The sequence below is a fragment of the Pezoporus occidentalis genome, unplaced genomic scaffold, assembly GCF_034315485.1.
Source record: "Pezoporus occidentalis ecotype Australia unplaced genomic scaffold, CSIRO_AGI_Poc_V1 ctg293, whole genome shotgun sequence".
In the NCBI taxonomy this organism is placed as follows: domain Eukaryota; kingdom Metazoa; phylum Chordata; class Aves; order Psittaciformes; family Psittacidae; genus Pezoporus; species Pezoporus occidentalis.
Genome location: NW_026914863.1, coordinates 369,695 through 395,589, shown reverse-complemented (window position 1 = coordinate 395,589; position 25,895 = coordinate 369,695). Strand labels below are relative to the sequence as shown.

The window sequence follows — 25,895 nt, the reverse complement described above, 5'->3', positions numbered from 1 at the left end:
GGTCCTTGACCAGGATTTCCGTGTTAAAATGTAATGGAACCAGTTCTCCCAGAGAGACCCAGGGGAAGCGGGGCAGCTCAGGCACCAGGGAGGTATCTTACCATGCACATAGTCACGGCGGAGCTGATGGAAGTGGATTTACCCCTTGTACTTTGATGGCACAGTTAACATCTGCAGAACATCTGCTTTCCTGGATCCAGCTGTGCAAGGGCAGGGTGAGGCGGTGGCCTCACTGACCCACGTCCCCAGCAGCTGCAGAGCCGCAGGGAAACACTCCATCACTCACTCAGGACAGGAGAAGCCCCAGTGGGTGCTCAGGTCCAGCTGCCGCCCTTCACCCCACACAGGCTGCTGCTGTGCCACCACCCTCCTGCCTCCCTGTTTCCTACTGGTTTCCTGTCTGCCACTCTCCGTCCCCAGTTTTCCCCTCTCAGAGCACATGTTTTGGGGGACAGATGCTGCTTTCAGTGTCTGGGGGTTGTACAAGGGGCTGCTCAGGATGCTCAGACTCGATGGCGACACAAATAACCATGATGGGAGCTATCGAGTTTAGCAAAGTTATTCCTCCTGTAAGGAAAAGGAGGAGCAGGTTGGAGCTCTCCGAGATAGCACTTACACTGGCAAAGGAAAAAGTAGAAGTCACAGAGTTTTTTACCATGGAAAGGGGATGCTATATGGAATTAAGGTTTAGACTAATGCCACATGTATTACACCCAATCCATATTTGCTCTCGGTTTCGTGATATAGTAATGTTTAATTGCCATTAATGTCAACATATTTTAAAAGGTTATTTTCCTGCTCTGTGGGTCAATAGACTTAATGAAGCAGCTCTAAATGGGTTTGAATTACATAGATTAGGTGCTTGATTTCCTGTTTACCTCATGCAAGTGGGTTTGGTCCTGCACAGCGAACGTATGTAAAAGCTCTGAAGGGTCTCCTCAGCACCAGAACCAGCTGAGATCCTCCGGGCAGCCTCAGAGACGGAGCAAGGTAAGAAGCTCTGTGTCGGTCTCCCTTCTGAACGTGTTTTCTTTCCTAAGGTAGCTGTGGGAGTGCACAGTGTTTGAGCGTGTCAGGCAGCAGCAGAGCAGGAGCAGCTCGTACCTTGGGTTCTGCAGCAATGGATGTGCTGGGTTGCAAAGGGAAATGCTGTTATTTCAGAGGAATAGTCAGTCCACGGCACGCAGCAGGCTGGGAGCTGCACCTACACAGGGAAATAAGGAGAAATCGGTTCTTAGCTGCTGTTTGGGACCTCCCAGCTATGGATAAACAGGGATAACGCTTCTTCCAATGCAGACAGGATAGCACAGGGGGCAGGAAGACTTCTGTGTTGTAAAGATCCCACCAGTTGCACCTGCCTTTGTGAAGAAGGCAAATTATAGGATCAAAGCAGCCTAAGTATAGCAGCAAACTCCATGCTCCAGACCAGTGCCACCCAGGCAAAGGGGTCCCCTATTAATCCCAAAATGGTTTGTCTGTATTCTTTGCAAATGCACTCTGCTTTTCCTCTCTTTTGGGGTCAATTCTGCTCTCCCAGCAGCACCAATAATCACCTTCCAGCATCACAGTATTCTTGCACAACTTCCCTATTTTCAGATGCATCTTTATACCCACAGTTCTACCACCAAGAGAAGAAACAAAAAGCAAATAAGAGGGGAAAACCTCAGTTATTGAATCATCCCCTTCTCATTTAAAATACTCCTCAGCTTTTTGTCTGGTGGGATTTACTCCGCTGTTAACACACTCTGCAATGATTTGTCTTTTATGGCTTTAAGAGCCTTTGCCAGCGTTCAGTCTTACACCTTTGCTTTTAAGAGCGCCCCTCAGCACTTGCTGTAGCTGAGAATGGAGCACAGCGAGCGCTTTTCTCTTAACAGGAAGGGCTGAAAACATTAGCAAAAGATGTCACAGTTTTCCAGAAGGAAAAGAATGCCCCAGTTCCAAACAACACCCAAAACGTGCACATTCTGTCTGTCCAAAACAAGAATTGGGCTGGTTTAAGAGTATAAATAACAGCTTAGGGGAATAAAGTTCCATCAACATATGAATACAGTTTTGAAGGCTGGATACCTGAGTCCTGATGCAGACCTTCCCTTTTTGTTGCTGAACCATTCCTGTTAAGGGCAGCTCTCCCTTGCAATGCTGTTTCCAGCAAGAGCTGTATCAAAGAGTGAGGTGAGGAGCAACAAAAGAGATCTGTGAGCCAAGATCAAAACCATTTCTGTATGGAGTTTGCAGAGCTGGAATAGTAATTAAAAGGGCTCAAATGTCCAAGGGCTATGGAGCTGAACTGTGGATGTGAGGACCAGGAACAGCTTGAAACTAATAAATCTTGGAATCCAATCCTGACGCTGTCCATGGGATATTCTTCACATCTGATACTCACCGACCCTGGCTCCAGTCCCTACCTAAAGCTTTACCCATCCCAGCAGAAACCCTCCTAGACATTAGATCAGGCTCCTAAATCCGGCAGAACCGCAGCGCGGGATAAGCAGGATGCCACGGCTGCTGAATTGCCTGATCCAGTGTACGTTCCCGTTCACATACTCAGGCTTGAATCGACCCTTAAAGCACAATGAGGTACCCACAGGGTCAGCTTGTAAACATGGAGGAAGACAAAGCCCCTGACTCCAGGAATGTGCGACCCACAATGAATTTGATGGTTACAATAAAAGTATAGGGGACCAACATTAAAAGACACCACGGTGGGAAAGAGCACTGGCATTGAAAAAGGAATTTAACGGGGAACGGCAGAAGAGGGCTTTGTAGGATGGAGAAGGCTGCTTGAAGCACAGGGGCTGAGGAGACACATTTACAAGCAGAGGCACGTGCCCAGCACCACCCGTCCCTCCGGGTTCAGCATCCTGTCACTTGTCCCCTGTGTCCCCTCTGCTTTTGAACAGAGAAACCAGCGGAGAAAATGATGTCTTTCAAGGTTCTCTCTCTGCTCCTCGCTTCGCTGGGCTTTGTTTTGATGGAAGAGACCGTCTCGGGGTAAGTGTTTTGGAAAGCTCGTGGTGTATTTGAGCCTTTTCCAGCTCCTCTCTGGAGGCAAATGGACTCCTTCCATTGGCATCCTGATAAATAGGTGAGAACATGAGTCCTGAGGTAGATGTCAGATAATAGAGACAAGCAGAGATAAGCAAATGATAAGAGAGATACCAAAATAAAGGCCTGAGTCTTTGAGGCAGAGCCAGGAACTCCCAAGTTTTCCCTATAAATTTTATGGCTCTAGGTTAGGAGGAACAAGCTGGAAGTAAACCAGGAAGAGAAGAAGGTTGCTGAGAATTAGAAACAAGAGGTAATCATGTCACATGAGTGAGGCTCGGAGCAGCCAGTATTTGGAAGCTTCTGAAAATATGACCACTTGCATAAAACAGGGATGTAACAGAGACTTTCCCTGACTCCTGCTATGCAATTTCCAGCTACCACCCCGGGGGATCCAAAAGAATCCTTGCTAGAGCAGCAGGAGTTGCTGCAGTCCCACACAGTCCTATGTTGACACTTGCCAGGTCTGTGCTGGTCCCAGGGTCAGCTCTTGTCTCCTGCCATCCACTCCTGAACCTCCTGGGGACACAGGAACAGGCTTCCTTGGTCCTCAGTGTGCGGGTCCCTGAAGGAAGGAGCCTGAGCCCACTTGGTGCCTTAGCACAGAGCTAATTCCCTGTGAATCATACAGCAGGGCAAACCACACCGACGCCAGGCGACCGGCAGATCCCTAGAGCTCATCTCCTCCCAGGCTGCCAAACCTGAGCTGCCACCGCAGGAGCCCCCAGCAACATGGATGGGGAGGATGCTAGCCCCTTCCCAGGGCAGGAATAGTCCCTGTGCCGGGAGAGCCACTGTGCCAGCAGGGATCACCAACCCTTGCTGATGCAGGGACCGCGTGGCCACCGCGTGCAGCGCTCCCGTAGCGAGTACTCCCGGCCGGTGCCTGACTCTGCCTCTGTGCTCTCATCCCAGCGTCAGTGTGGGGGCTCCCAGCACCAGACCTCTGCAGAGACGCTACTCCGAGGCCACCCTGGCAAGCGACTACAGCCGCACGATGGATAACATGCTGAAGAAGAACTTTGTGGAGTGGTTGCTAGCCAGACGGGAGAAGAAAAGCGAGTAAGTGCAGACTTGCAATGCTCCTACGATCCAAACTCGCGGCTGCCGTCAGCCAGCGGATGGCTCCAGAAGAATGCGGAGCCGAGGATATATTCCGTAGGCTGCAGCAATGCTTCTATAGGGAGTTGGGTTTCTTTTTGCTTTCATTTTTCCAAGCCCTAGAGATGGTTCTGGTCTGCGGGCACACAGCACAGCCACCCCTCTCCCTGCCCGAGACCGCCGCTAGTAGAGGGAGCGGGAGGGAGCTGGGAGCTCGGGAAAAGCAGCATTTGGGCCCCCTCTTGTGGCACCTCCGCTTGATCTCCTCCCGTTTCGCCTTTCCAGCAACATGATCGAGGAGTTCAAGAGAGCAGCTGAGCCCCAAGGGTCCGCTGCGAGCGGCCAAAGGTTGGACCTGGGCACGCAGGAAGCCAAAGATTTCTTCTCCTGGCTCCTGAAAGGCAACAAAACCCCGAGGTGAGGCGGGAGGCTGGGAAGAGAACGCCTGTGCTGAGGGAGGGGTGAGGGGTCCCAGCGGGTAACTTCCGAAGGGACGTCCTGGGCAGGTATCAATGGTAACGGTGGGACGGGGGCACACAAAAGGACTTCGATGTCGAAAGGAAATGTCCCGGGTTTGTAACTCCTCCTCCCCCAAAACCTCCGCATTTCTCCCAAATCACAGATTGAAAAGAGACCACGATGGGGGTCTTCTTGTGGCTGTTGTTTTGCAAATGTCAGCACAGCCTCACCAAACCCCAGCACTTTAACCTCAAAGCCTGGCTTTTGGGTAGGGCTGAAGCGCACCCGCTCCTTGAACAGCACCAGAACAGAGAAGCCAGAACCAAGCTCTTTGGTATAACCCAAACCAAGCTCTTTGGTATAACCCAAACCAAGCTCTGTGGTGTGACCCAAACCAAGCTCTTTGGTGTGACCCAAACCAAGCTCTTTGGTATAACCCAAACCAAGCTCTTTGGTGTGACCCAAACCAAGCTCTTTGGTATAACCCAAACCAAGCTCTTTGGTGTGACCCAAACCAAGCTCTTTGGTATGACCCAAACCAAGCTCTTTGGTGTAACCCAAACCAAGCTCTTTGGTGTAACCCAAACCAAGCTCTTCCCTAGGATGTTCTCCATGAAAATGAGATTTAAGTGATACATTTCTGCAGAACATTTTGATTTAGATCAATCCACCAAAGAGAGAGGGGGGGAGCAACAAAGGCCAGGCTGGATGGGGCTTGGAGCGAGCTGCGCTAGTGGAAGGTGTCCCTGCCCCTGGGTTGCAACTGTATGAGCTTTCAGGTCCCTTCAACCCAAACCAGGCTGGGCTCCTATGGAAACTCGTTCACACACTCAGTGCGTTGAGCAGTTTATCTCTTAGAAAGGAAACAAACCAGTTCTTCCCTCAGATCACCACCACAAGGTTACTGTCACGATAACGATGGCGATAGGAGCTTGCTCAGAACAGGTTCTCCTGCGCAGGGGAACCCAGTCCATGCGGAGCTCTGCGCTGCTGCAGCTCCTGCCTTCATCTCCTAAGCCATCTGGCTGAGAGCGCGCTCGTGCATCCCGGCTTTGTGCTGTGTCAGCACATCCACAGCCTGTCAAGAGCCGGCTTCACCTCCCCCAACAAACGTTCAGACAGCAAACCCCAAAGGCAAAGCTGCTCTCGGGCACTCGGTGTGCTGAAAGCCAGCCCCCCCCGAGGGGAGGAGGGACACATTTCCTTGCACGGGGAGGGGGCTCCGCAAAACCTAACAGGTTGCTGTTGCTTAAGCCTAAAATGGTGGCAAGAAGGGAAAAGCGAAGCCCTGGCCGCACGCAGCCCGCATCCTTTGAGGCACAGTCCTGGTGTCCTCCGGCAAACCCCATGGGATCTGGAACTGCAGGGAGTCACGGGACAGGCGCCCAGGACGGGAACCCGGGGAGGATTTGTTGTCTTGAACAGCTTGTTGCGTGGAAAAGGCTTTAGAGAGCAGGGTGCGGGGGATGAGCCGGGGCAGGGAAACGCACACAGATCTGGTTCACAGGGGTGGCCCAAGCAGGACCCTCAGGAGATGAGACCCTGAGCACTGCTCCTCGTCCTGAAAGCACACAATCAAAGCAACGAGGGCTCTGAGGGGTCTCGGCAGGTCACCGAGCCTGACCCCTGCTCCAAAGCAGGATCCGCGCGCCCCAAACTGCTCCTGACAGATGTTTGTCCAACCTGGGCTGGGAGGGGGAAGGGACCACTTTGATGCTCGGGATTAATCAGCTTGATTAGCTTCATTAAACCCCAAACTGCTTCCTAGTGTCTCCCTTAATCTGCTTAATTGCAAATAAACCCCCCGACTTGGAGAGGAAAGTGCTGCTTGCAAACAAAGCCTTCCCTTTGTGAGGTTGGAGCAGAGACGCTGCTTCCCCCACGCTCTGCCTTTGTTCCGCTGCCTGCTGGCTCCAGGAGGAGGTGGGGTGCAGGGGGGGGCACTGGGCTGCTCCTCCTCACCCCCCCTTGGCAGCCCAAACGTGCCAAGAGCAAGGCAGTGTTGAGTGCAAGGAGCTCACCACGGCAAAAGGAGGTTAAAGCCTTTTGAGGGCTTATCTGAGTCAAAGACGTTGGAAGACAAGGAAAACACCCCTGTGAGAGGCTCTTACGCGGTGTCTGAATCCCTGCCTCTCCCCTGTCTCTCTGGCCTGGCTCATTTCTTGCAGCTCTCTGGAAGGTTCAGAAGGTTTGAAGGATGCTCTGCACCAGGAGTTCCTGACATGGCTGATGTCCACTGATCTCTGCAGGGCAACGTGAGTGCCTGCTCTCCCTACTCCTATGGTTACAAAAGCATCCCTACGGGCCCTATTCCAGCCCTTGTCCCCAAGGTGTCTGTTGCAGCGCTCAGTCAGTGGGTTTAGGGTTGCCTTAGGTGACCACTGGGTGCTCCCAAGAACAAACAGGGATGAACCAGCCACGAATACAAGAAACAAGAGGCAGCTCTTCTTTACCTTACTTACTGTTAGAGACTTGGATACACACCTTGCTGTCCAAACGGCTTCTCGAGGGAGCAGAGGCAGGTGGCTGGTAGAGAAAGCAGTACCTTGTGCCTTGCTCCCTACGGGAACCAAATGGGGTCAGCGCAATCCCATAGGGATTCATGTGGTTCCCTCTCCCCTCTGCTTTGCCAGGACCGCGTAACCGCAGGGCCCTCCCGAGGAGCGCTCTCCATCCCCTCACGGCGCGGGAGGAGGGAGGACCCTTCCATTCGCTCTGTTCTGTCGCAGCTTGTCTGTTGTGCTCATGCCAGCAATAAAGAGTCTCCTTTGAAGCTGAAACAACCCTCGGCCGAGCGCTGCTTTGGGGATGGCCACAAACCACCACTAAACGGCCACGGGAACAAGCGTCCCCCAAGCAAGGCCCCCAGGACCCACAGCGCCCCTTGTGTGGTGGGGACCAGGCCTGCGGCTGCCCCCCCGGCCCGTCCTGCCCACGGCACCCAGGCTCCGGGCGCTCGCCCGGCTCAAACACTGACCTCGGGGTGCGGAATCCAGCTGGGCCCGTGCGGAACCGAGCCCTGGCCTCACCCCCCCCATACAGAGGGGTTCCAGCCCCACACACAGGGACCTGGCTCACTTTGGGGGTGCCCCCCATGCAGTACGGGGGGGGCAGAACCCCCCAGTGAGGGCCGTGCCCCCCGGGGCACCCCTCACCACACAGGGAGCCCCCAAACAAGGCCTCCCCCCATAACCCCCACTGCCCACACACCCCAGGGCCCCCTAACTCTAACCCTAAGCCCCCCCCCAGCCCGAGCCCCTCAGTGCCCCCAGGGTGGGGGGGAGGTCCCCGTTACACGATGGGAGCACCCATGGGTGCCCATGGGGGGGAGGGGGGGAGGCTGCCGTTCGGCACCGCCCGTCGCGAGGAGATGACGTCAGACGCAGCGCGACGGGCAGCGGGATGCACCGGCGGGGGGTGGGCGCGGGAGCCATCGCCAAGAGGAAACTCGCGGAGGTGAGGGGGGAGGGGAGGGGGAGGGTACCGGGAGGGGAAGGCACCGGGGGGGGGAGGGGAAGGCACCGGGAGGGCGGGAGGGGGAGAAGGTACCGGGGGGGGGGGGGAGGGGGGGCACCGGGGGGGGGAGGGGAAGGCACCGGGAGGGGGGGGAGGGGAAGGCACCGGGGGGGGGGGGGGGGGGAAGGCACCGGGAGGGGGGGAGGGGAAGGCACCGGGGGGGGGGGCAGGGGAAGGCACCGGGAGGGGGGGGCAGGGGAAGGTACCGGGAGGGGAAGGTACCGGGAGGGGGGTTCAGGCCGGTTTGAGGCGCCGGGACCCCCGGACCGGGCTCGGGGGGAGCCGCCGCGCTCCGCAGGTACCGCGGGAGGGGACCCGGGCGCTCCCCGCTCCGCACCCGCGCGGGCCCTGAGCGCTGCCGGGGACGGGGCAGGCGCGGCGGCTGCCTCGGGTCCCCCCGGGGCCTCCAGCACCGGCTCCATCCCCGCGCTTTCCCCCTGCAGGCCAAGTACAAGGAGCGGGGGACGGTGCTGGCCGAGGACCAACTGGCCCAGGTGGGGACCCCCCCGCGGCGCGGGCAGCGGTGGGGCTGCTCCTCCCGCTCCCGTGAGCCAGGCCCCCTTTGCCCCGTGGGGCTGGTTTGTGTTCAGTGTGGAACGTGTGCGTGTGGAGAGCTCTGGTGCCATGCGGTGACTTTTATCTCGGTTCCTTCCTCGGAGGCCGTCAGCACTGGGCAGGGAGCGCATCAGAGACCTGCTTCTCGAGAGCCTCCCTTAGTGCCTGGCGGGGGCTGATGGAAGAGCGGCGTGAGAGGAGCGCGAAGCCAGAAACCCCTCGCTGCGGTTCCCTTTCAGATGTCGAAGCAGCTGGACATGTTCCGGACCAACCTGGAGGAGTTTGCCAGCAAACACAAGCAAGAGATCCGGAAAAACCCCGAGTTCCGGGTCCAGTTCCAGGACATGTGTGCAACCATCGGCGTGGATCCTTTGGCGTGTGAGGAGCAGGCGCCGGGGTTAACGCTCCCCGATGTGCCTCGCGGGTCTCGTGCTGCAGAGAGCTCACAGCAAAGCGGGGGCAAGGTGGCCCTGAGGAAGGTGTTTTGCTTCCTGGGCCTTGTGATTTGATGGGATGCACCTTTGGGTGCTGTTTACTTAAAGGGGTGGGGGAAAACACATAGGGTAACCGAAACAGAGGCTCTTCACTGATAGGTCTGAGTCCTCCCAGCAAGGTTTGTGAGCAGCCTGCTTCACGCCACTAAGGAAGGATGGTTTCCCCCTTTTCTTGCCTCACAGCTGGTAAAGGATTCTGGTCCGAGATGCTGGGAGTTGGAGACTTTTACTACGAGCTGGGCGTGCAGATCATTGAAGTTTGCTTGGCTCTGAAGCACAGGAATGGAGGTGAGGACCCCACTCTTGTCTGGTTTCGAGGAGATCCTGAGATGGCAATTTTGCCTTTGTTGGCCCCAGAAAGCCTTGTTACAGCTACAGGCATCAGCCAGCTTTATTGGCTCCTACAGCAATCAGTCAGCTCTGCCCTGTTCATGCACCAAACCATAACTCAACAGTGTTTTGGGTAAGAAGCAGGGGTCAGTGACAGGCTTGAAGGAGTACGAAGCTGGGGAGTTACTGCTTTGAGGCTGGCATTAAGATTCTCTCTTAAGGATCACAGCAGTGTCCAGAAGCGTTGGAATAGCAGGGATAAGTGCCTGATTAAAAGGTGGTAGATGTTCTTCACTCCAAAAGGGCAGTTGGAGACCAGGAATTGGCTACAGCAAAGGCAGCTGAAACTTGAGTCTGGTACATCTGTGGGAGAAGACAACAGCAACTGCTGCATGTTAGTTCTGGGAACAGAAGTGACTCAAGGCTTATCTCACCCAGCACTCGATGCTGGGAACAATGAACAGCCCCATGCAGAATGGAAAGCAGGGGTGAGCCAGTGGCAAGCACACAAAGGACCCTTGACTGCTCTTGCTGGAGTGGTTTGATGCTGTGCACTAACACTTTCCTGTCCCTTTCCGTTGTCTCCTAGGTCTGATAACACTGGAAGAACTTCACCAGCAAGTGCTGAAGGGAAGGGGGAAGTTTGCTCAGGATGTCAGCCAGTGAGTGTGTATTGCAGGGAAGGGGAACTGGGTGGCATTCGGGATGAAAAGGGGGTGACCGATTCCAGCACCACTCGAAGGTGCTGCTGTTAATTGGAGTCTGAACGTGACTTCTAGCACTGGAGCCACTTTGAATGACTTAACCAGTGCAGAAAGCAGCAGCGTGTTTCCTCTGGGAGCCCTAAGGCACAAAGGACTCTTGGCTTGAGCTGGGGACAGTTGGTTCACTGCAAGCCCAGCTCTTGCTGCCAGTCTGTAACGAAGGGACTGACACCCACCATTACAGGAGCAGACAGGACACAGCTCACCATGATCACCAGTTGAGGCTGAAGTTTAGCACTTGCCGCTCGGGTGCTACGAGTGTGTCTCTAACACGAGTCTGCCCTTCTGAAGGGAGGCACAGATGCACAAACTTCCTTCTAAATGGCTTTATCCAAATTAGCTGAAACTGCAGCCCTTACTGCTCAGAGCTTCTGCACATCAAGTCTTCCTCATTTACAGAACATAGCGTGTATTTGAGAGAGGCTCCTGCTTTAAAGCCTTGCACTGACCTCTGCTTCTCAGGGATGATCTCCTTCGTGCAATCAAGAAACTGAAGGTCTTGGGGAATGGCTTTGGGATCATCCCTGTTGGTGGAACATATCTGGTCCAGTCGGTGCCAGCTGAACTGAACATGGATCACACGGTCGTCTTGCAGCTGGCAGAGGTACTGAGCTAGGAGGCTTTAAAATACAACCTCCTTGAAAGAACCCGGTTGCTTCCATGGCAGGGAACTGTAGAGCAGGGCTGTAGGCAAAAGAGCCCCCACTCTCCTGAACTACAGACTTGTCTTGGCTATAAACACACGGTGTTTTCCCCTCTCATTTCAGAAGAAGGGCTACGTAACAGTCAGTGAGATCAGGTCCAGCCTGAAGTGGGAGATGGAACGTGCAAAACAAGTGCTGGTAGGTACGGGCTTGTGCACCACAGAGCTCTGTGTCAGGGTGGAGGGACTGCTCCCACAGCAGACACAGCCTGGGGCTGTGTTACCATGGAATGCACAGGGGGTCCAAAGCTGGGTGCTGGAGCCAACGCACACTACACCCAGCGTAAGCATACACTGAGGAGAGGAGAGCAGAGCCTCGGAAGCTGCAGAGATTCCTGGGGCTTCACTTATCTCCATTAAACCCTGGCTCCTTAGCTCAGGTCGCACAGTGGCCATGGCTGGATGTGTGAACTGCTTACTGGAGCCCAGATCCTACACCCTCCCTTACCCTAGAAGTAAAGGTGGGGTCAGGCCTCCATTGTGAATAGCTTTTCAGCCATTTGGTTGAGTTTCACTCCCAGTTTCTGCTCTCTCTGTATAGGAACACTTGCTGAAGGAAGGAATGGCCTGGCTGGACACGCAGGCAGCAGGAGAACCTCAGTACTGGCTGCCTGCTCTCTTTACAGAGCTGTACTCTCAGGAAATCACTCCAGAGGAAGCCAAGGAAGCAATACCTTGACTGCTCCATGCTCTGTGCCTGCCTGTAGTTCTTCTTGTGAGGTTATTTGGATATCACCTGCAACACAGGGACAGTGGACTTGAAATAAAGGTGTCTGACTTGAAAAGCTTAATAGGACGCATTCACACTTGCTTACCTCTGCATTTCCTCCTCATTGCGGGTGGAAATGCCACTTACCATCACAGACAACCAACAGCCACAGCAAGAGGAAGGTTATCTAAGCTGCTTCTGGCAACTGCAGTCTGGGAGAACACAAATGGGACCCTGGGTAAAGACTCTTGGGAGCCAGCAGTGATGCCGAGAAGCTGCTCTGTAGCCCTCGAGTCGTTCCACTAAGGAATACCACAGGCTAGATTCTGCCAAAACAAACTTTATTGCACCAAAAAAAAAAGATCTTATGTACAATAGTATATAAACAGGTATCTTAGAGTGACTCTTGTGCATATATTTTCAACTCAATTAGGTCTAAAAATCTGTTGCTAAAACATCTCTGCCTAAAGCAGTCAGTTGAGGATTGTCACTTTGAAATGGAAACATTCAGAAATGGTAGGACAGACAACAGCAGAGCTATAAAACTAATACTTCTCTTTTACAGCCACATGCTAGTTATGTGAATAGTGTCCACGATAAGGCATTTTCTTGTCTCGTTGTATCGGTGGATGGTAACGCCACATGCATCACAAAGATTTGAGGACCAGCTCTGCCTTGGGAAGGCAGCAGAGCCACAGCTCTACCCACAATGCTACTGAATGGTGAAAAACAACGTGGCATTTACAATGGGATTGGAGAGGCAGGGAAGTAGCACACGGCTCTCGGGAGACCCCGCTGCCTCCCTGGGACCTCGTGTCGAGGTGCACACCGCTTTACGTGCTCTCTGGTGGATGGGTTGAGTGAGTCCGGTGGAAGTTGAGCCTTCCCTCAGCGGAAGACAGGGTTTCAGTCTCAATCAAGCCAATGACCCAGGGGAGTTTGCTTGCTAAAGGCAAATAAAGATTCCCACGTTTTTGGGCGGCACCTGAGGGATTCAGGAATGTTGCCACCTCTCAGCGCTGCGGAAGCAGCCGTGTGCAGGCTTCTGAGTTCTGCAAGGGTTATAGAAACCAGAGACTGAGAAGTCAGTGGCACATGGGGCATTGCCTCTCTGTAGAGAACGCAACAGGGGGCTTTGGGACCCTCTTTCTGCGCTGCTTTTAGATCAGAGATGGCCACTGGAGGTTCTCCCACCACCATCAGGAGTCTGAAACAGGGCCCAGCTGGTGGGAAGGTTTAAGGAGAGCAGGAGAGGGCCTGGGACAATGTGCAACTTTGTGCTTAGCTTTCTATCAAAGCTCCCATCGAATGAATCATTAACAACCAAATGAGAAGTAGACGGAGCTCCAACCCACGGTCACCAGGCTCCTTTACCTGGAGCAATGGATGTTTCACCTCCACGCATTTGACGTAATGGCACTTGCAGCCAGCAGACACCCTCCAAGAGGGTGGCCTTCGCTCACGGTAAAAAGCTGCTGTTTAAAATGGTCCAATACACTGAAGGGCTCAACTTCACACACTCGGCTGGCTTGTGCTCGGCCGGGTTTGGCAAAGGGATTTGTAGGCCTCTGACAAAGCGGCTTCCTTGGCTGGAATTGCCCCTTATCCTAGCCTGGATCAAAGTAGCAGCAGGGCAGTGGTGGCAGTAGGAGGAAGGGAGGAAAATAAACCATGACACTGACTAGAGGTGGGAAGCAGAGTACTCCAGTGCAGGACACAGCATCTCTAGAGTGCTAAATGCAAATCAACACCTCCAAAAGCAATACACAAACTGGACTTCTTAAGTGCTCCTCCCATCTCCGAGCAATGATTTCCTCACCCTCCCTTCCCCAAAACACCAGGATGAACACACCTGCACTCGATAGATGGATTCTTGCAGTTTCCACTTTCCATCCGCCCCTCTGCACCTGAAGTCTCAGTGGATGAAGTCACCCAGGGCTTGAGTAAAGCTTTCAGAAAGAAGCCCACATTCCACCACTGCTCTTTATCTTTGGTCTGTCTAGAACAGTGTCTAGGAGAAAGACATCAGGCGGCTGGGCTCCACAGAGCAGAGAGGCTCCCAACCTGCACAACAGGGGCCTGGCATACCCTGGCCTCATCAAAGCACTCCCACAGCTCCCGCTCCACGGTCAGCACGGCCCCAGGGAAGGGCTCACTGTCTAGGAACAGAGAAGCTGTAAAGAGGATTTGCAGTCTGGATCTCATTCTTTAATCAAATGGAGAGCAAAAAAAACTAAGAAGAATTAAACAACCAGTGGAGGTGTTTCCGAAAAAGAACCTGATGCCACATGCTCTGGCTTCCTAGCATAGTAAGTACCTTTACAAGTAGCCTGTCACAAGCTTGGCTTTGCCTAGCGTGAAGTCTTCTCATTGAGCGTTCTCCACCAGAGCAGTAAAAGGAGCCTGAAGATACCCCCCAGTTTTCTCCGCTCTGGCCTTGGTTTGGTTGTCAAGTCTGTCAGGGGTACTCTCGAGTGTGAAGACAGAACATCCCCATGGCTTGGCCTCTCCACCGTTACCGCAGCTCTAAGCTTTAGGGCAGCCCTGAGTGTCCGTCTCTGTCTCAGAGGAGCTGCTCTCAGAGTCTATTTCTGTGTTCTCCTGCTGGTGTTTCTCGTGCACCTTCTGCCGAATGCCTTGCAAACGCACCAAGAGGGACTGATAGTCAAAGTGGCCTCGTTTCTCACCAAAAGGGTCCTGGAAGCAAAGCAGAGAGAAGCCCGTTAACATGGAGCAGCACCCTTCCTGCAAGAGGCAGAGAGGAGAAATCCCCTTGCCACCCCTGGGAGCCGAGCACACCACCATCATCTTCCTGAACCCCAGAGAAAGCAACTGAGCCCCAGCTCCACGAAGAAGAAACAAGAGTGGGCCACACCTGACAAGCCTCTAATGTCACCAAACGTCACCACGTGGCGCTCAGATCAGTACCGTACGCAGCTGTACGGCAGGCACACACCTGCCTCATGGAAACTTCTCACTCCTGACATGAACCCTCCTGCTTTGGGAGCGCTTTCCATTTCTGAACTACAGCCAGGGATGGCACTGACAGGAAAAAAGGGCTCCGAGACACAAGAGCATTAAATCAGCCACCTCCAGCCTTTCTTGGAAGTGGATTCTCAATGAGTCAGACAAGAGGTGGCAGATGAGGGAGGGAGACACGTCTGTTCACATGCAAATAGCCTGGCAATCTATAAAGTCTACTTTCCTGCAGGAACAAGCTCCTGTATTCAACCTGTCTACATGTGTCTGCCGTGTTGTCACTGTTCCTCCACCTCTTTCCTCCTCTAGTAGCTTTAACTCAGTCAGCCACTTGCAATGGTACCTGATAGAACAAGAAGCATCAGAGAAATGTTCCTATCTGCTGCATGGGCAAAGAAACCTCAGAAGATGAGAAACTACCAGTTACCAAGAGGAAAGTACTGCAGTGTTGTTCAGGAGCCACCAGCACTGGATAACCTACACGTGCCCTCCCTGCTTAACACCAAATGCACACGAAAGCAAACTGCACGTCCTGGTTCCACTACTGAAAGAAGAACCTGCCTGCCTGGAGAGGCTCTGAGGTCGAGCACTCAGCCTTGGAAACACTGCACGTGTGCTGAGCCTGGGGATGCCCACAGGAACGCCTCGGGTCTCAGGTTCACGGTTGGTTCAAGGTTGGAACAGGCATTTCACAGAAAAGACCCAGGTACTCCACACTGTTCTTTGTCTCTAAGTACACAGCCTTACCGAAGGCAGCGTGTTGTCAACAAGAAAATCATCTGCCGCTCACCTGCATTGTCTGTCCTTGGAGATAAAGTCTCTCTTTACACACCCCTTCATAGAAGTCGTAGTATTCCATGAAGGATTTCTCCATCACACCCCTGGATGCAAGGAGAGAGCAAACAATCACCACCAAATGACAGGGTTCCAACAGTCACGTCATCCAGGGCCACCCCATCCCACTGAACTCCAGTCTATGCAGTCAGCATGGACACCAAGACAGGATGCTCCAGCCAAGTACCAGGGTCCAGCGAGGCAGGACACAGGGTGAAATGAACCACAGCATCGCCGCAGCTGAGGAGACACCGCACGTGCTCCCCCAGCAGCTGTGCCCCCCTCCCTCTGAGCGGGTGTTTCCCCCTCCATAAGACAAGGCACATTCATTCCCCACACAAGTGGGAGGATGCAGCCATTGTACGCAGTGACACGGCCTTTGTCAGCGCTCAGCCCCTGGGCACCACGCAGATGCAGCCATGACTCTTGGCTGGACCAGGCAGAGTTAAAGACTTGCTCTTCCCAGAAGCAACTCTCAGGATCCCAGGGAAGTTTATCCTGCTTCCCACACCCCTGTCTCAGCTCCCTCCATGCCTCCCTTCCGTACCGTAGCGGCTCAGGACAGGGACACTTTCCCTCCAGCATGTCACACACTGCTACCCGGATGGTCTCGTGCCGAATGCACTCGTTGTAGTTCTTGCTGTCCCCGGGGTGCCTCTCCTGGAAACAGAATTAGGGCCAGTGAGTCCACACAACAGCAACGGCTGAATCTCCCCACTGCATGAACCCACAATGGTGCCTGTGCTCTCTGTATGCTCATTTACACTGCAAGTCAAAAGCTGGCAAGATTTTATACATCTCCAGGGGTCAACTGATGGAGGCAGCACAGAAACCTGCCTGTCTCCAAGATGCTGGAGAGCACGGAAAGCTGAGCAGCGTGATGCCTGCATGACAGCCCATGGAAGCCATTTCAGGAGTCATGTAGCAGGGGAAGGAAGAGCCCTCCCATCTCCCCGGCAACTTCTCGGATGCCTCATGTTCTTCAGTTACCTTACACAGAGGAGAGCCAAGCAGCCTCTGGTTCAGAGCTGCCTTCCAACTCCCCCTCAAGCTCTGACTGGAGGCAGAGCAAGCTGGAGGACAGCCAAGCAACATAACCTATTTTTGTCCCCATTCCCAGACTGGGATTTGCCACACACACACCCCCCCCCTCCAAGCAAGGTGTAGGGGGGAAGAGCCCAGGAGCTGCAAACCCAGGGCTGAGCCACCTCCCACTCTCACCTGCTCAAAGCCGGGCTCGTTGTGATAGGGGTTCTCAGTCATCAGAGACTGGATGGAGATGAGGACTGAGGAGATGCACTGCGCTGGGCTCCAGGCAGGCCCGGTCCAAGTGCTGGGCATCAAAACAGAAAAGCAGCATTAAGGAGGCAGGCCTGGCTCCATAAGCACCATCCCTCCAACCACCACAGAGCAGAAAGCTTGGGAAACCAGGGCTGGCCCTCACAGGAATGCGACAGGAAGAGAAAGAGCTGCTACAGATACAGAAAGCATTGGGCATGGAGGAGCTTTTCAGGGTCCAAGTGATTTATTCTCTCAGCTAAAGGAGTACTTTAGCCTGAGTGAGGCAGGAGGGGCTGGGGAACCTCACTCCACTGCACCGCACTCGAGGAAAAGCAGTATTTGCAGGCATTCCACAGGGAACGTGTGGCTATCGTCTGACCCAGCAGCCCGGAGCAACACTCCCAGTGGTGGGAGTCAAACCCACCGACCTCCCAGCACTGAAGTCTCATTTTCAGACCCAAAGCAGACACCCACTTGTGGAGTCTGTAACAAACAGCACAAGGACACCCATCAAAAGCACTCATGGATGCTCCGCTATAGGAATAAGGTGCCCGCTTCATACACACAGGGTAGCAAAACTCCTTGGCACAGAACAGCATAAGCAGAAAAAGCTGCTCTGCTGCTTGCCCTTAATATCCTAGCTCCAGATACAGACCTGTCTCCCTGTGAGCTGAACAAGGATGGGCTGACCCACATAGGATCCTCCTAAATCCTTTCATTCGCAGTTCCCTCTGTGCTTCCCATTCCTGCTAAAGCTGAGGCTCTTTGTTCGCTCTTCAGTAACGCAGCTTCCATGCTGGGGGGGCTACAACTGCATGAGCAAGAAGGCAGCCTGTGTGGGAGCATCCAGACCCCCAAGATACACGTGTGCCCTACGCATCTCAGTGCCCTGCAGGCACTGGCATCCAGCTCATTGGATCAGGAAGCCTCCTCCACTGAGGAAGATGCTTCCCAGCACCACGCAGCTCTCAACCAGCACCTATCACCTGATGGTATCAGCTACTCCGGCTCTGGTGTAAGTGGTACCTGCCCAGCCCTGCTGAAGCCATCCCACCTTAGAGCAAGTGAAGCCATCCCTGCCCCTTCCTCACCCGGCTGCTGTTCCTACCTCTCTGCAGCAGAAGGAACCAGGCACAGCCCAGCTGCACCAGTCCAGAGGCTTGGCAAAAGCCTTTCTCTCCCTGCTGGGGTTGGGAATCCCCCAGCACAGCCAGGGATCCTCCGCCAGAGCTGCAAGAGCCCTGGCTCCCTGTTTAAAACTCAAGCAGGTGAACAACCAGCCTGGCAGCAGGGGAGCCTGTCTGAACAGGCAGCATGGGAGCCCTGCTTGTAAATCATTACACCCACTGCTCAGCCCCACATACTCCGTGTAGGTGGAAGCCCAGAGCAGTCAAATGGCTCTCAAGGAAGTTCTTGGCTTTTAATTCTATTTATTTCTTTCTTTTAAACCCACACAGAGAGAGGGAAACTAAACTCACAAAACCCTTCCTTCAACCAGCGTTACAGACCGGGCTGCAAAGCGCAAAAGCACTGCTTGGTCTGAGGCTTTGCAGGGGAAGCAGGAGGAAAGGAGCAGCATCCCCTGCTCCCTTCTCAAGTGCTTTCAGAGACAAGTTAAGACTCAGAGGAGGGCTCGCTGCTGCTCCACGGCTCCGATCCCGCGCACAGCTCCACAGAAGCAGAAAGGAGCATCCAAGCACGCATCTGGGGCGAGACGAGGGCACGGCACGCTGAGAAGGATGCGCGAGGCAGAGCAGAGCCCGCAGCCACCTCCTGCCTTCCCACCGAAACAGCCAAAGGCTCCTCTTACCCTAGAATACTCAGGCAGACTTTCCCATTGCGGTAGAAGTTGGGGTTAAACCTCACTGTGTTATTTCCCGTTGTCATCAGTTTGACCCTTGGTGGGTGGATGGGATAATCTGGAGGACAGCGAAACAGGAACAAGAAGAAACCCCCTTCATAAGGCGTGTCAAATGGGCCTGTGATCAATGCATGAATCTGGAAAACAAAAGCCCGTCTTGCGCACCACTTCAACACTGTGCAGCACCATCCAATCCTCCACGCAGGCGAGCGAGGGCAAGAAACCTCCACCCCGGCAGCAGCACGGAGGGAGGCAGCATCTTCCACAAGCACAGGCCCCGTGCAGGCCACGCTTCCCCCTCCCTCCTTCCCTCTGCTCCCCTTCTCCTCCCGCTGCCGCGCTTCCCTCCCCGCTGCCGCGCTCCACGTGCAAAGCAGGGTTCCAATGGGGAGGCTTGGCCAGAGGCCACAGGAGCTGCTTCCAGGGTGTCCAAAGCAGCCTGAATCCCAGTCCAGGTGCTTCAAGATTGCAAATATGCAGGAAAAGGAATTTCACTCGGTTTAGAACAGAGGTAAAACCACCCCCACCCCCCGAATTCCTGCCAAAACGACAGCATTCCCCAATTTGATGGTCTCACGCTCGTTTGGTCTTCTTGAAGCCAATCAGTGCATTTCCTCTGCCAGGATCCAAAATTAAGACCCTATTCTCTCCATGCTAATTACCCTCAGAGATCCCAATTGCACAGCAGGAACTCTCGACTCCCTTCAGGCTATTAAGGAAGCTTCTTCCCCAAGTGATCCAAGCAGCCTCCTTCCGTGATGCTCCCACCTCGCCAGGGTTTCAGCTGGAAGCCCCAGGGCCGGTGTCCTACAAACCCACACCTCTGCTGAAGGCCGTTTTGGCACATCCAGCTGCACACTGGCAGGGAAGGCAGCGTAAGGAAGAGCTGGCTCTGCACAGACGCTCCCTTGGTGCTGCCTCCAAACCCAAAGGGCCCCAAGTCAGGCAGGTGCTTCCAGGCGGGAATTTGGAGGAACCCTTTGTGTGCAGCAGAGGAAAAGCAAAGCCACCCCCCTGACATGCACACAACCAACACTGCCTGGAGAAGGGGCAGCACCAGCCAAGAGATACAGGGGATCAGGAACACCGTTGGAGCAACCTCTGCCCTCCCGCTCGCTGCTGGAATAACCGGGAATTCACACTCCTGGAAAAGGCCGAGAGCCAGGATGGAAGAAGCAGGGCAGGAGAGGCCGTAGCCAGGCCTGTGTCCCTGGAGAGCAGCTCTGCGACGGGAGAGGCTGCACAGGGCAGACCTGGTACCCGTGGGACCCCAGCAGGACAGGTCCAGGGACACATCCCTGCCAGCTCGCGAGGTTCAACACCTCCACAGGCAGGTCAGGGATGCTCCAGCACTGCCTGCTGCTGGGGGATGTTTCTCATTCCCAGCTTCTCTGAGAAGCCCCCCATGGCCAAGAGCCTTCCACAGAGCTCCCTCTTCCTTGAGCTGCTCTATTGACTGTTTTCACGCATCAACAGGATGAAACGAGCTGGAGCAGCACCCCACTGGTTCACAGGGCCACTAAAGCAGAGCTGGCTCTATCTGTGGAAGCTCCTCAGGTCCCTAGGATGGGATCTCCCCCCACTTTCCTTGAGAGCCTCCTCCCCTTTTAAATCCAGCCCATCTCAATGTCACCAGGAAGACCGGAGCCTCCTCATGCTCCTGTGAGACTCCCCCTGGCTCCTCTCATCACATTAAGGGAACGCTCCATGCGGGCAACCCCTTACAGCAGGCATCAACAGCAACGTACAGAGAAGGGCAAAGCTGAACCAGCTCCAAATCTTCTCTTACCTTGGTCATGTCCTGGGGATCAGGCACAACAAACATTCCCGGCGGCGGCTCCTTGTAAATGGACATGATATCCCTGAAGAAAGGAAAGAGGAGTTAGGCAAGATCTCCCTTGGCCTTCATCAGCCCTCGAGGCCCTGAATGTTCTGGATGGCAGGGATGCAAAGGGGTGCGCTCTGAAGATGGAAACCTGCAGAGAGGCAGGAACTGCTCTTTGGCCTCTGCCTGGTTTCTGGCTGAGCTGCTTCGAGTCGCCCCTCAAAAGGAGTTGAGGAATGTCCCGAGCACAAGCAGCATTGCAATGGAGCAAGGTGGGAGGCACCAGACTGACTAACGGCTGCCTCCTGTTCAGCTCAGCACACACCTCACCCGTAACCTCCCCTAAAGCACTGCTCCGAGGGGAGGTTTGTTGGTTAAAGGAAGACCTTCCCCTCCCTTTGCTTTCCCTCTCTTTACAGGATCCCTTTCCTACCCCCTGTTCATTCAGTGGCCCCAAACATGCCATGGGTCAGCAGCCTTTGAGATGCTCCTGCTCTGAGAAGCAGGGCTTCAACGTGACAGTGGGCTCAGGAGCAGTTGGGATGCACGTGCACACACACAGAGCTTCAGCCCCACGGCCTTGTCCCTCGAGGAGCTCAGACCAAGTGAATGAAGAACAATGAATCCTCTACAGCTCTGCTCCATTCACAATCACCCATCACCTCCATCGCCCTCATCGTCCTCCCACAGTCAGAGCTCCACTGAGCTCCGGAGCAAGCTCCCACTCGACCTTCTCATTGGGAAGCAACCAGAGCTTGGAAAGGTTTCCAGGTAAGAACAAGGGAGAGCAAGGGGGGAGCCTCCCCTTCCTGCCACCGTTACAGGGTGTTTGCATTGGAAACCGCCCCACTGCCCGCTGCTGCCTTTGGAAGGCGTTATACAAGCTCCAGAAGGAGGATGAGCGAGAGCCTGGAGGCAGGGATCCTTGCTCCAAAGGAAGAGGAAGGACTCTTTGAACCAGCGCCAGCGTTTCAACAATCCCCGGCCGTGTTCAAGGCCAGGCTGAACACAGCCTTGGGTGACCTGGTTCAACGGGAGGTGCCCCTGCCCATGGCAGCGGGTGGAACTGGGTGCTCTTTAGCTCCTTTCCAGCCCCAGCTACTCTCTGCTTCTGTGCTGCTTGTTCTAGCAGCGGCTCTCGACGCACCGGCTTCAACCACCCAAGCAAAGAGGCAGGGCAGGCAAACGGGTGGGCCCGGCAGGCAGGAGCACTGCTAAGGGCAGGTTTAGCACAAACACCTCGTGTTGATAGGGACTGGGCAGCTCCCCCCCGCCCCAACAGCGCCTCCGAGCTGATCCCGGAGGCCGGACTGGAGCCCTGCACTGAGCTCTGCCGCCCAGCGCCCCTCAGCAGCGGGCAGGGAAGGGGAAGGAGCCCCCCCCCCGGATGCGGGCTCTGGGCAGGGCGAGGCGGGAGGCTCCATCCTCCCCCCGGCCACCGGGGCAAGGCGCATCCCGGGGCTCGATGGACCGGGGGCTGCCCCAGGAGAGCCGCGGGATAACGGCAGAGACCGGGGCCTGGCCCCAGCTCCCCAAGGCCGCCGGTGCGGGGCCGGTGAGGCCCAGCGGGCAGCTACCGCCGGGAGGGTTCCGGCCGTGAGCCCACCGTGTCCCGTCCCGTCCCGTCCTTTCCTCCCCCGCCACAGCGGGGGTCGCGGCCCTCCCCGGCCGTACCAGGAGCCCCGGGGCCCGGCTCTCACCGCTTGATCCGCAGCAGGCAGGCCGCGCTGGGCCGCTCGCTGTCCCAGTCGCCGCTCACCGTAGGGTCCCAGAAGGCGGAGTGCGTGAGGAGCGCGGCCCCCGCGGCCGCCGCCGCCGCCGCGATGGGGGCCCCGCCGCTGCCCGGGGCTGCGACAGCGCCCGTTGTGGCAGCGCCGAACCCCGCCGCCGCCCACAGCTCGGCGGGGATGAAGACACCGGGGCCGCCCGCGCCGCCGGCCGAGGCCCCGCCGCTGCCCGCCGCCGCCGCCGGCAGCACCGCGGCCGGGGCCGGGGCGGCCTCCTCGGCCGCCGGACTCTCCGCCATTCCGCGCCCGGCCTCGGCGACCGCCGCTTCCGGGCCTCCGCACCACCGAGTCCGCCGGCCAGAGCGGCGCCCGCCGCGCGCCTCCACCACCGACCGCCGGCCAGAGCGGCGCCGCCCCCTCACACCCCGCCCCGCGCCATCACTGAGCCGCCTCCGGTGCCAGAGCGCCTCCGCCACAGGGGGCAGAGCCTTCCGCAAGGCGTAGCGCGCCCTCTGCCGCCGCGGGGGTGTCCCGGGGGAGAGGCAGCGGGAGCACGAGTTCGGGGCTTTTTGGGGTGGAAAACGGCCCTTTGGGGAGCGGCGGGGGGGGAGCCGGTACAGCGCGGGTTAACCCGCAGGGATGCAACGGCTCGGCACGGCCACAGGTCTCTGATTCAACCCTTACGTCGTCCTCGAGTCCCTTCTGCTCTGCGCAGGAGGGCTCAAGGAGACTTCAGGTCAGGTCCCTTCCCCACACTGCTCCCATTGAGCATCCCCGTGGAGATCACGGCTCCGGCGGCTCGGAGCACGCAGAGCACCCGCAGTGACCCAGGTAAGGCCCCAGGCTCCCCCAGCCCTGGGCACAAGGCCCACGGTGGGTGTTCAGGTTCCCCCTGCCTTGTGCAGCAGGGGAACCACCCAGCAGGGGCTCGGCTGTAAAGCGGTGCCTTGAGGAGGGCCATGACCTTGAAGCCAGCTCTGCTGGGTGCCTGGAGGGGACATGGCAGCACAGCCCATTGGATTTGGATGAGCTTTAACATCCCTCCCAACCCAAACCAGGCTGCGGTTCTAGGATGCGTGAATGGCTCTGAGCTGTGCAAGGACATCTGTCAGCCAGGTTACTCCACATCCGTGTTCCTCCCCTCCCACCATCCTTCCATGTTAACTTCCTGCTTTACCAGTGAGTGACCCCACAGCTGGGATATTGCCCTCTCCAAGCAATTCCTCAACTCAGCCAAGGACTTCCCTGCGGCTGGAGAGGAACGTAAGGAAAAATCAAACACAGGCACCAGTTTATTTAGAGAAATCTTTTCTTTACTTGTCAGTCTGGAGCGCTGGGATGGAAGCAGGCTCAAACCGCAGAGTGATGGAAGCCACAGCCAGGACGAGTTGTCACATAGCGAAGAGGATCAGGAATGCCACCATCAAACAGAAGAGCCCCATGGCCTCGGACAGGGCAAAGCCCAGGATGGCGTAGGAGAAAAGCTGCTGCTTGAGGGATGGGTTCCTGAGCATCAGTACCAGAGGGATCAAAGCAGAGAGAGAAGGGAAACAAAACGAGATCCACAATGAGGAAAAGGAGTCCAAACCAGAGCCTCTGCCACACTGTGTTCACTGGGATTGTGTCACATAAGCAACAGATTTTGGAGCACAAAGCAGCTTATGGCAGACTGGCTGGAACAAGAAAGCCATGGTTTCCCCCTAGCTTCAGTGGTACAGGCACGCTGAAGGCAAAAGGCTAGGGCCACCCAAAGGCCACCCTGATGGTACCATGCAACAGCTCCTGCTAACGAGTGCTGCGCTTCCTCTGGAGGCAGGCAGAGCTCCACAGAGCAGCTGCACCATTTATAAGGAATTATAAGGTGCATTCAAACAATTCAGGTGCTTTCTTCCACTATTTTAATAGCATAATGGATTATCATGACCATTTTCTATTCCAAGAAGTGCTTCAGTTAACCTGCTTCCACACATGTAGAGCTGGATACATATTCCAGAGACCTGGAATAGCTTTGGATGCAGTGCTGGCAGAAGGGGGTCACTTCAAGCCAGCCTGGTTCTCCTTCTCACCTGGCATAGCCAATGATCAAGCTGCCAAACACAGTCCCAATCCCTGCTCCTGAGCCGGCCACCCCGACCGTGGCAGCCCCGGCGCCGATGAACTTGGCGGCGGTGTCGATATCCCGGGAAGCGGCGCTGGTCTGGAAGTCACGGCGGGCGAGCGGCGGGGGGGACAGGCTGGGTGGCTGCGGGAGGCAGAACACACACACACACACACCAATGACACCTCTCACTGCATGGAAAGGGTCATTCAAACACGATCACTCTTGAAGGCAGAGCAAGAGCAGCCACGCCTGCAAAGCCATCCCCAACCCGGGCTAGGAGCTACAGCCCCATACTGGCCACCCTCCGGATACACAAACTTATTCCTCTGCTGCAGGAGGAGCCATGGAGTACCACAGGCAGCGAGCACAGGGGTCCAGGACCTGATTTATGCACTGAGAACCTCACCTGTAGAGTCTGAAGCTCAGGCCTGCTGAAAACAGACACGGAAACTGGTCTGGCCAGAGCCCTGGAGCAGCACCGGAACTGCAGCGAAACACAGACAATGAGCTCCCATCACTGCATGTGTCCACACCACCCCTCAGGAAAGAGCACTTATTTCATGAAGAGCAGTCTAAGGTGGTCTTAAACCATCCCACAGGACTAAAAAGCAAAGGGAAATGCAAACATAGAGCATTCCTCTTAGCCCGCTGGAACAAGTCCGTGAGCAGAACAACCCCAAACACACGCTGCAGCAGGGAAAGTGTCAGCCCTGCAGCTGCACCCATCGACTTCCCAGCTCACACCTCAGAAGCAAGAGGTGCTTGAGCACCTCTGCTCCTTCTCCCTGGGAAGCCCCTGGGCCTGCAGCTCACTGCGTGTCCACCAGCACGGACGGCATCGCCCTCCGGTCACCAGAGGTCACCTTGTTTCACCCACGGGTCCCCCCAGGGCAGCGTGTTCCATGGGGCAGCGCACAGGAACCCCCGCACCCGGGCCTCCCCTCTGAGTGCAAGACCCGCCTGCAGAGAGGCCGCTTACCACCGCCGGGGAGCCGAGGAGAGCCAGAGGAGCCTGCATTTTGCTTAACCTAAGACAAGTAAAGAAGAACGGGCGCTAAGAGGAACCGGGAACGCTGCTCCCGGCCACCCCCCCCACCGCCCCCCTTCCCGGGGTGACCACAGCACATCCGCTGAGCGCCCGAGGCTGGCCCCTGCGGCCACCCGCGCCCGCTGACCCCCGCCGGGGCCCTCGCAGGGCAGACCCGGCGCTCCACGGCTCCGCTGCCCCTGAACCCCCCCAGACTGCGGCTAAAACCGCCCGAGCCCCGCCGCTCTCCGGCCCGCCCCGAGGGGCGCGGTGCAGCCGGTGCTGGCCCAGCGGGCGCGGGGAGACCCCGGCCCCGACCTGCACGGCTGCGCCCGGGGCTGCGGCGGCGGCCGCTCACCTTGCCGTGTCCCTCCCGCGTCCTCCGCGCTCATTGGCTGCCACCGCCCACGGCGCGCAGCATGCTGGGACAACATCCGCGCTCCTTATTGGCTGTGACGGCGAAAGCACCGCCCACTATGCATCCGGGACAGCGGGATAGGGCCGGACCCCGGACCCGGCTCCTTACCGGTAGCTTCGAGCGCCGGGTCCGGTCTGTCCCGCACCGAGCCCGGGCTCCGCCT

General features: G+C 56.3%; 4 protein-coding genes across 8 annotated transcripts in view; 2 read left to right on the top strand and 2 right to left on the bottom strand.

Moving 5' to 3' along the window:
* The first annotated feature begins 2,882 nt into the window (after nt 1-2,882).
* GIP (gastric inhibitory polypeptide) lies at nt 2,883-7,364 on the top strand. Its single transcript, XM_062626550.1, has 5 exons — nt 2,883-2,994; nt 3,964-4,110; nt 4,435-4,566; nt 6,777-6,863; nt 7,242-7,364. Exons 1-5 carry the CDS (start codon nt 2,921-2,923, stop codon nt 7,249-7,251), a joined length of 450 nt encoding a protein of 149 aa, XP_062482534.1. The 5' UTR covers nt 2,883-2,920; the 3' UTR covers nt 7,252-7,364.
* A 609-nt stretch (nt 7,365-7,973) lies between these two features.
* On the top strand, nt 7,974-11,761 carry SNF8 (SNF8 subunit of ESCRT-II). Of its 3 annotated transcripts, XM_062626547.1 has the most exons (8): nt 7,974-8,064; nt 8,568-8,618; nt 8,919-9,057; nt 9,357-9,461; nt 10,093-10,165; nt 10,730-10,871; nt 11,035-11,109; nt 11,512-11,761. In XM_062626547.1, exons 1-8 carry the CDS (start codon nt 8,011-8,013, stop codon nt 11,647-11,649), a joined length of 777 nt encoding a protein of 258 aa, XP_062482531.1. In that variant the 5' UTR covers nt 7,974-8,010; the 3' UTR covers nt 11,650-11,761. The 3 variants fall into 3 exon arrangements, with proteins under 3 accessions (XP_062482531.1, XP_062482533.1, XP_062482532.1); XM_062626549.1 differs by lacking the exon at nt 9,357-9,461; XM_062626548.1 differs by lacking the exon at nt 8,568-8,618 and having other exon boundaries at nt 7,978-8,064.
* Nucleotides 11,762-11,999: 238 nt separating this feature from the next.
* On the bottom strand, nt 12,000-22,591 carry UBE2Z (ubiquitin conjugating enzyme E2 Z). Its single transcript, XM_062626546.1, has 7 exons — nt 22,160-22,591; nt 20,424-20,496; nt 18,584-18,771; nt 16,714-16,825; nt 16,040-16,152; nt 15,449-15,539; nt 12,000-14,376 (listed from the first exon to the last, which is right to left on the bottom strand). The coding sequence occupies exons 1-7, from the start codon at nt 22,483-22,485 to the stop codon at nt 14,206-14,208; spliced, it is 1,074 nt and encodes a 357-aa protein (XP_062482530.1). The 5' UTR covers nt 22,486-22,591; the 3' UTR covers nt 12,000-14,205.
* Nucleotides 22,592-23,477: 886 nt separating this feature from the next.
* The window catches only part of ATP5MC1 (ATP synthase membrane subunit c locus 1), a 253,514-nt gene continuing 251,096 nt past the window's right edge, over nt 23,478-25,895 (bottom strand). The window contains exons 1-5 of one of the 3 annotated variants that reach the window (XM_062626542.1): nt 25,633-25,763; nt 25,267-25,315; nt 24,694-24,771; nt 24,253-24,428; nt 23,478-23,692 (exon numbers count right to left, since the gene is read on the bottom strand). In XM_062626542.1, coding sequence (XP_062482526.1) covers nt 23,578-23,692; nt 24,253-24,428; nt 24,694-24,771; nt 25,267-25,315; nt 25,633-25,748 — 534 coding nt within the window. In that variant the 5' untranslated portion in view covers nt 25,749-25,763 and the 3' untranslated portion in view covers nt 23,478-23,577. Of the gene's footprint in view, nt 23,693-24,252; nt 24,429-24,693; nt 24,772-25,266; nt 25,316-25,632; nt 25,764-25,895 lie in introns of those variants that run through there. The other 2 variants (XM_062626543.1, XM_062626544.1) reach the window with 2 other exon arrangements.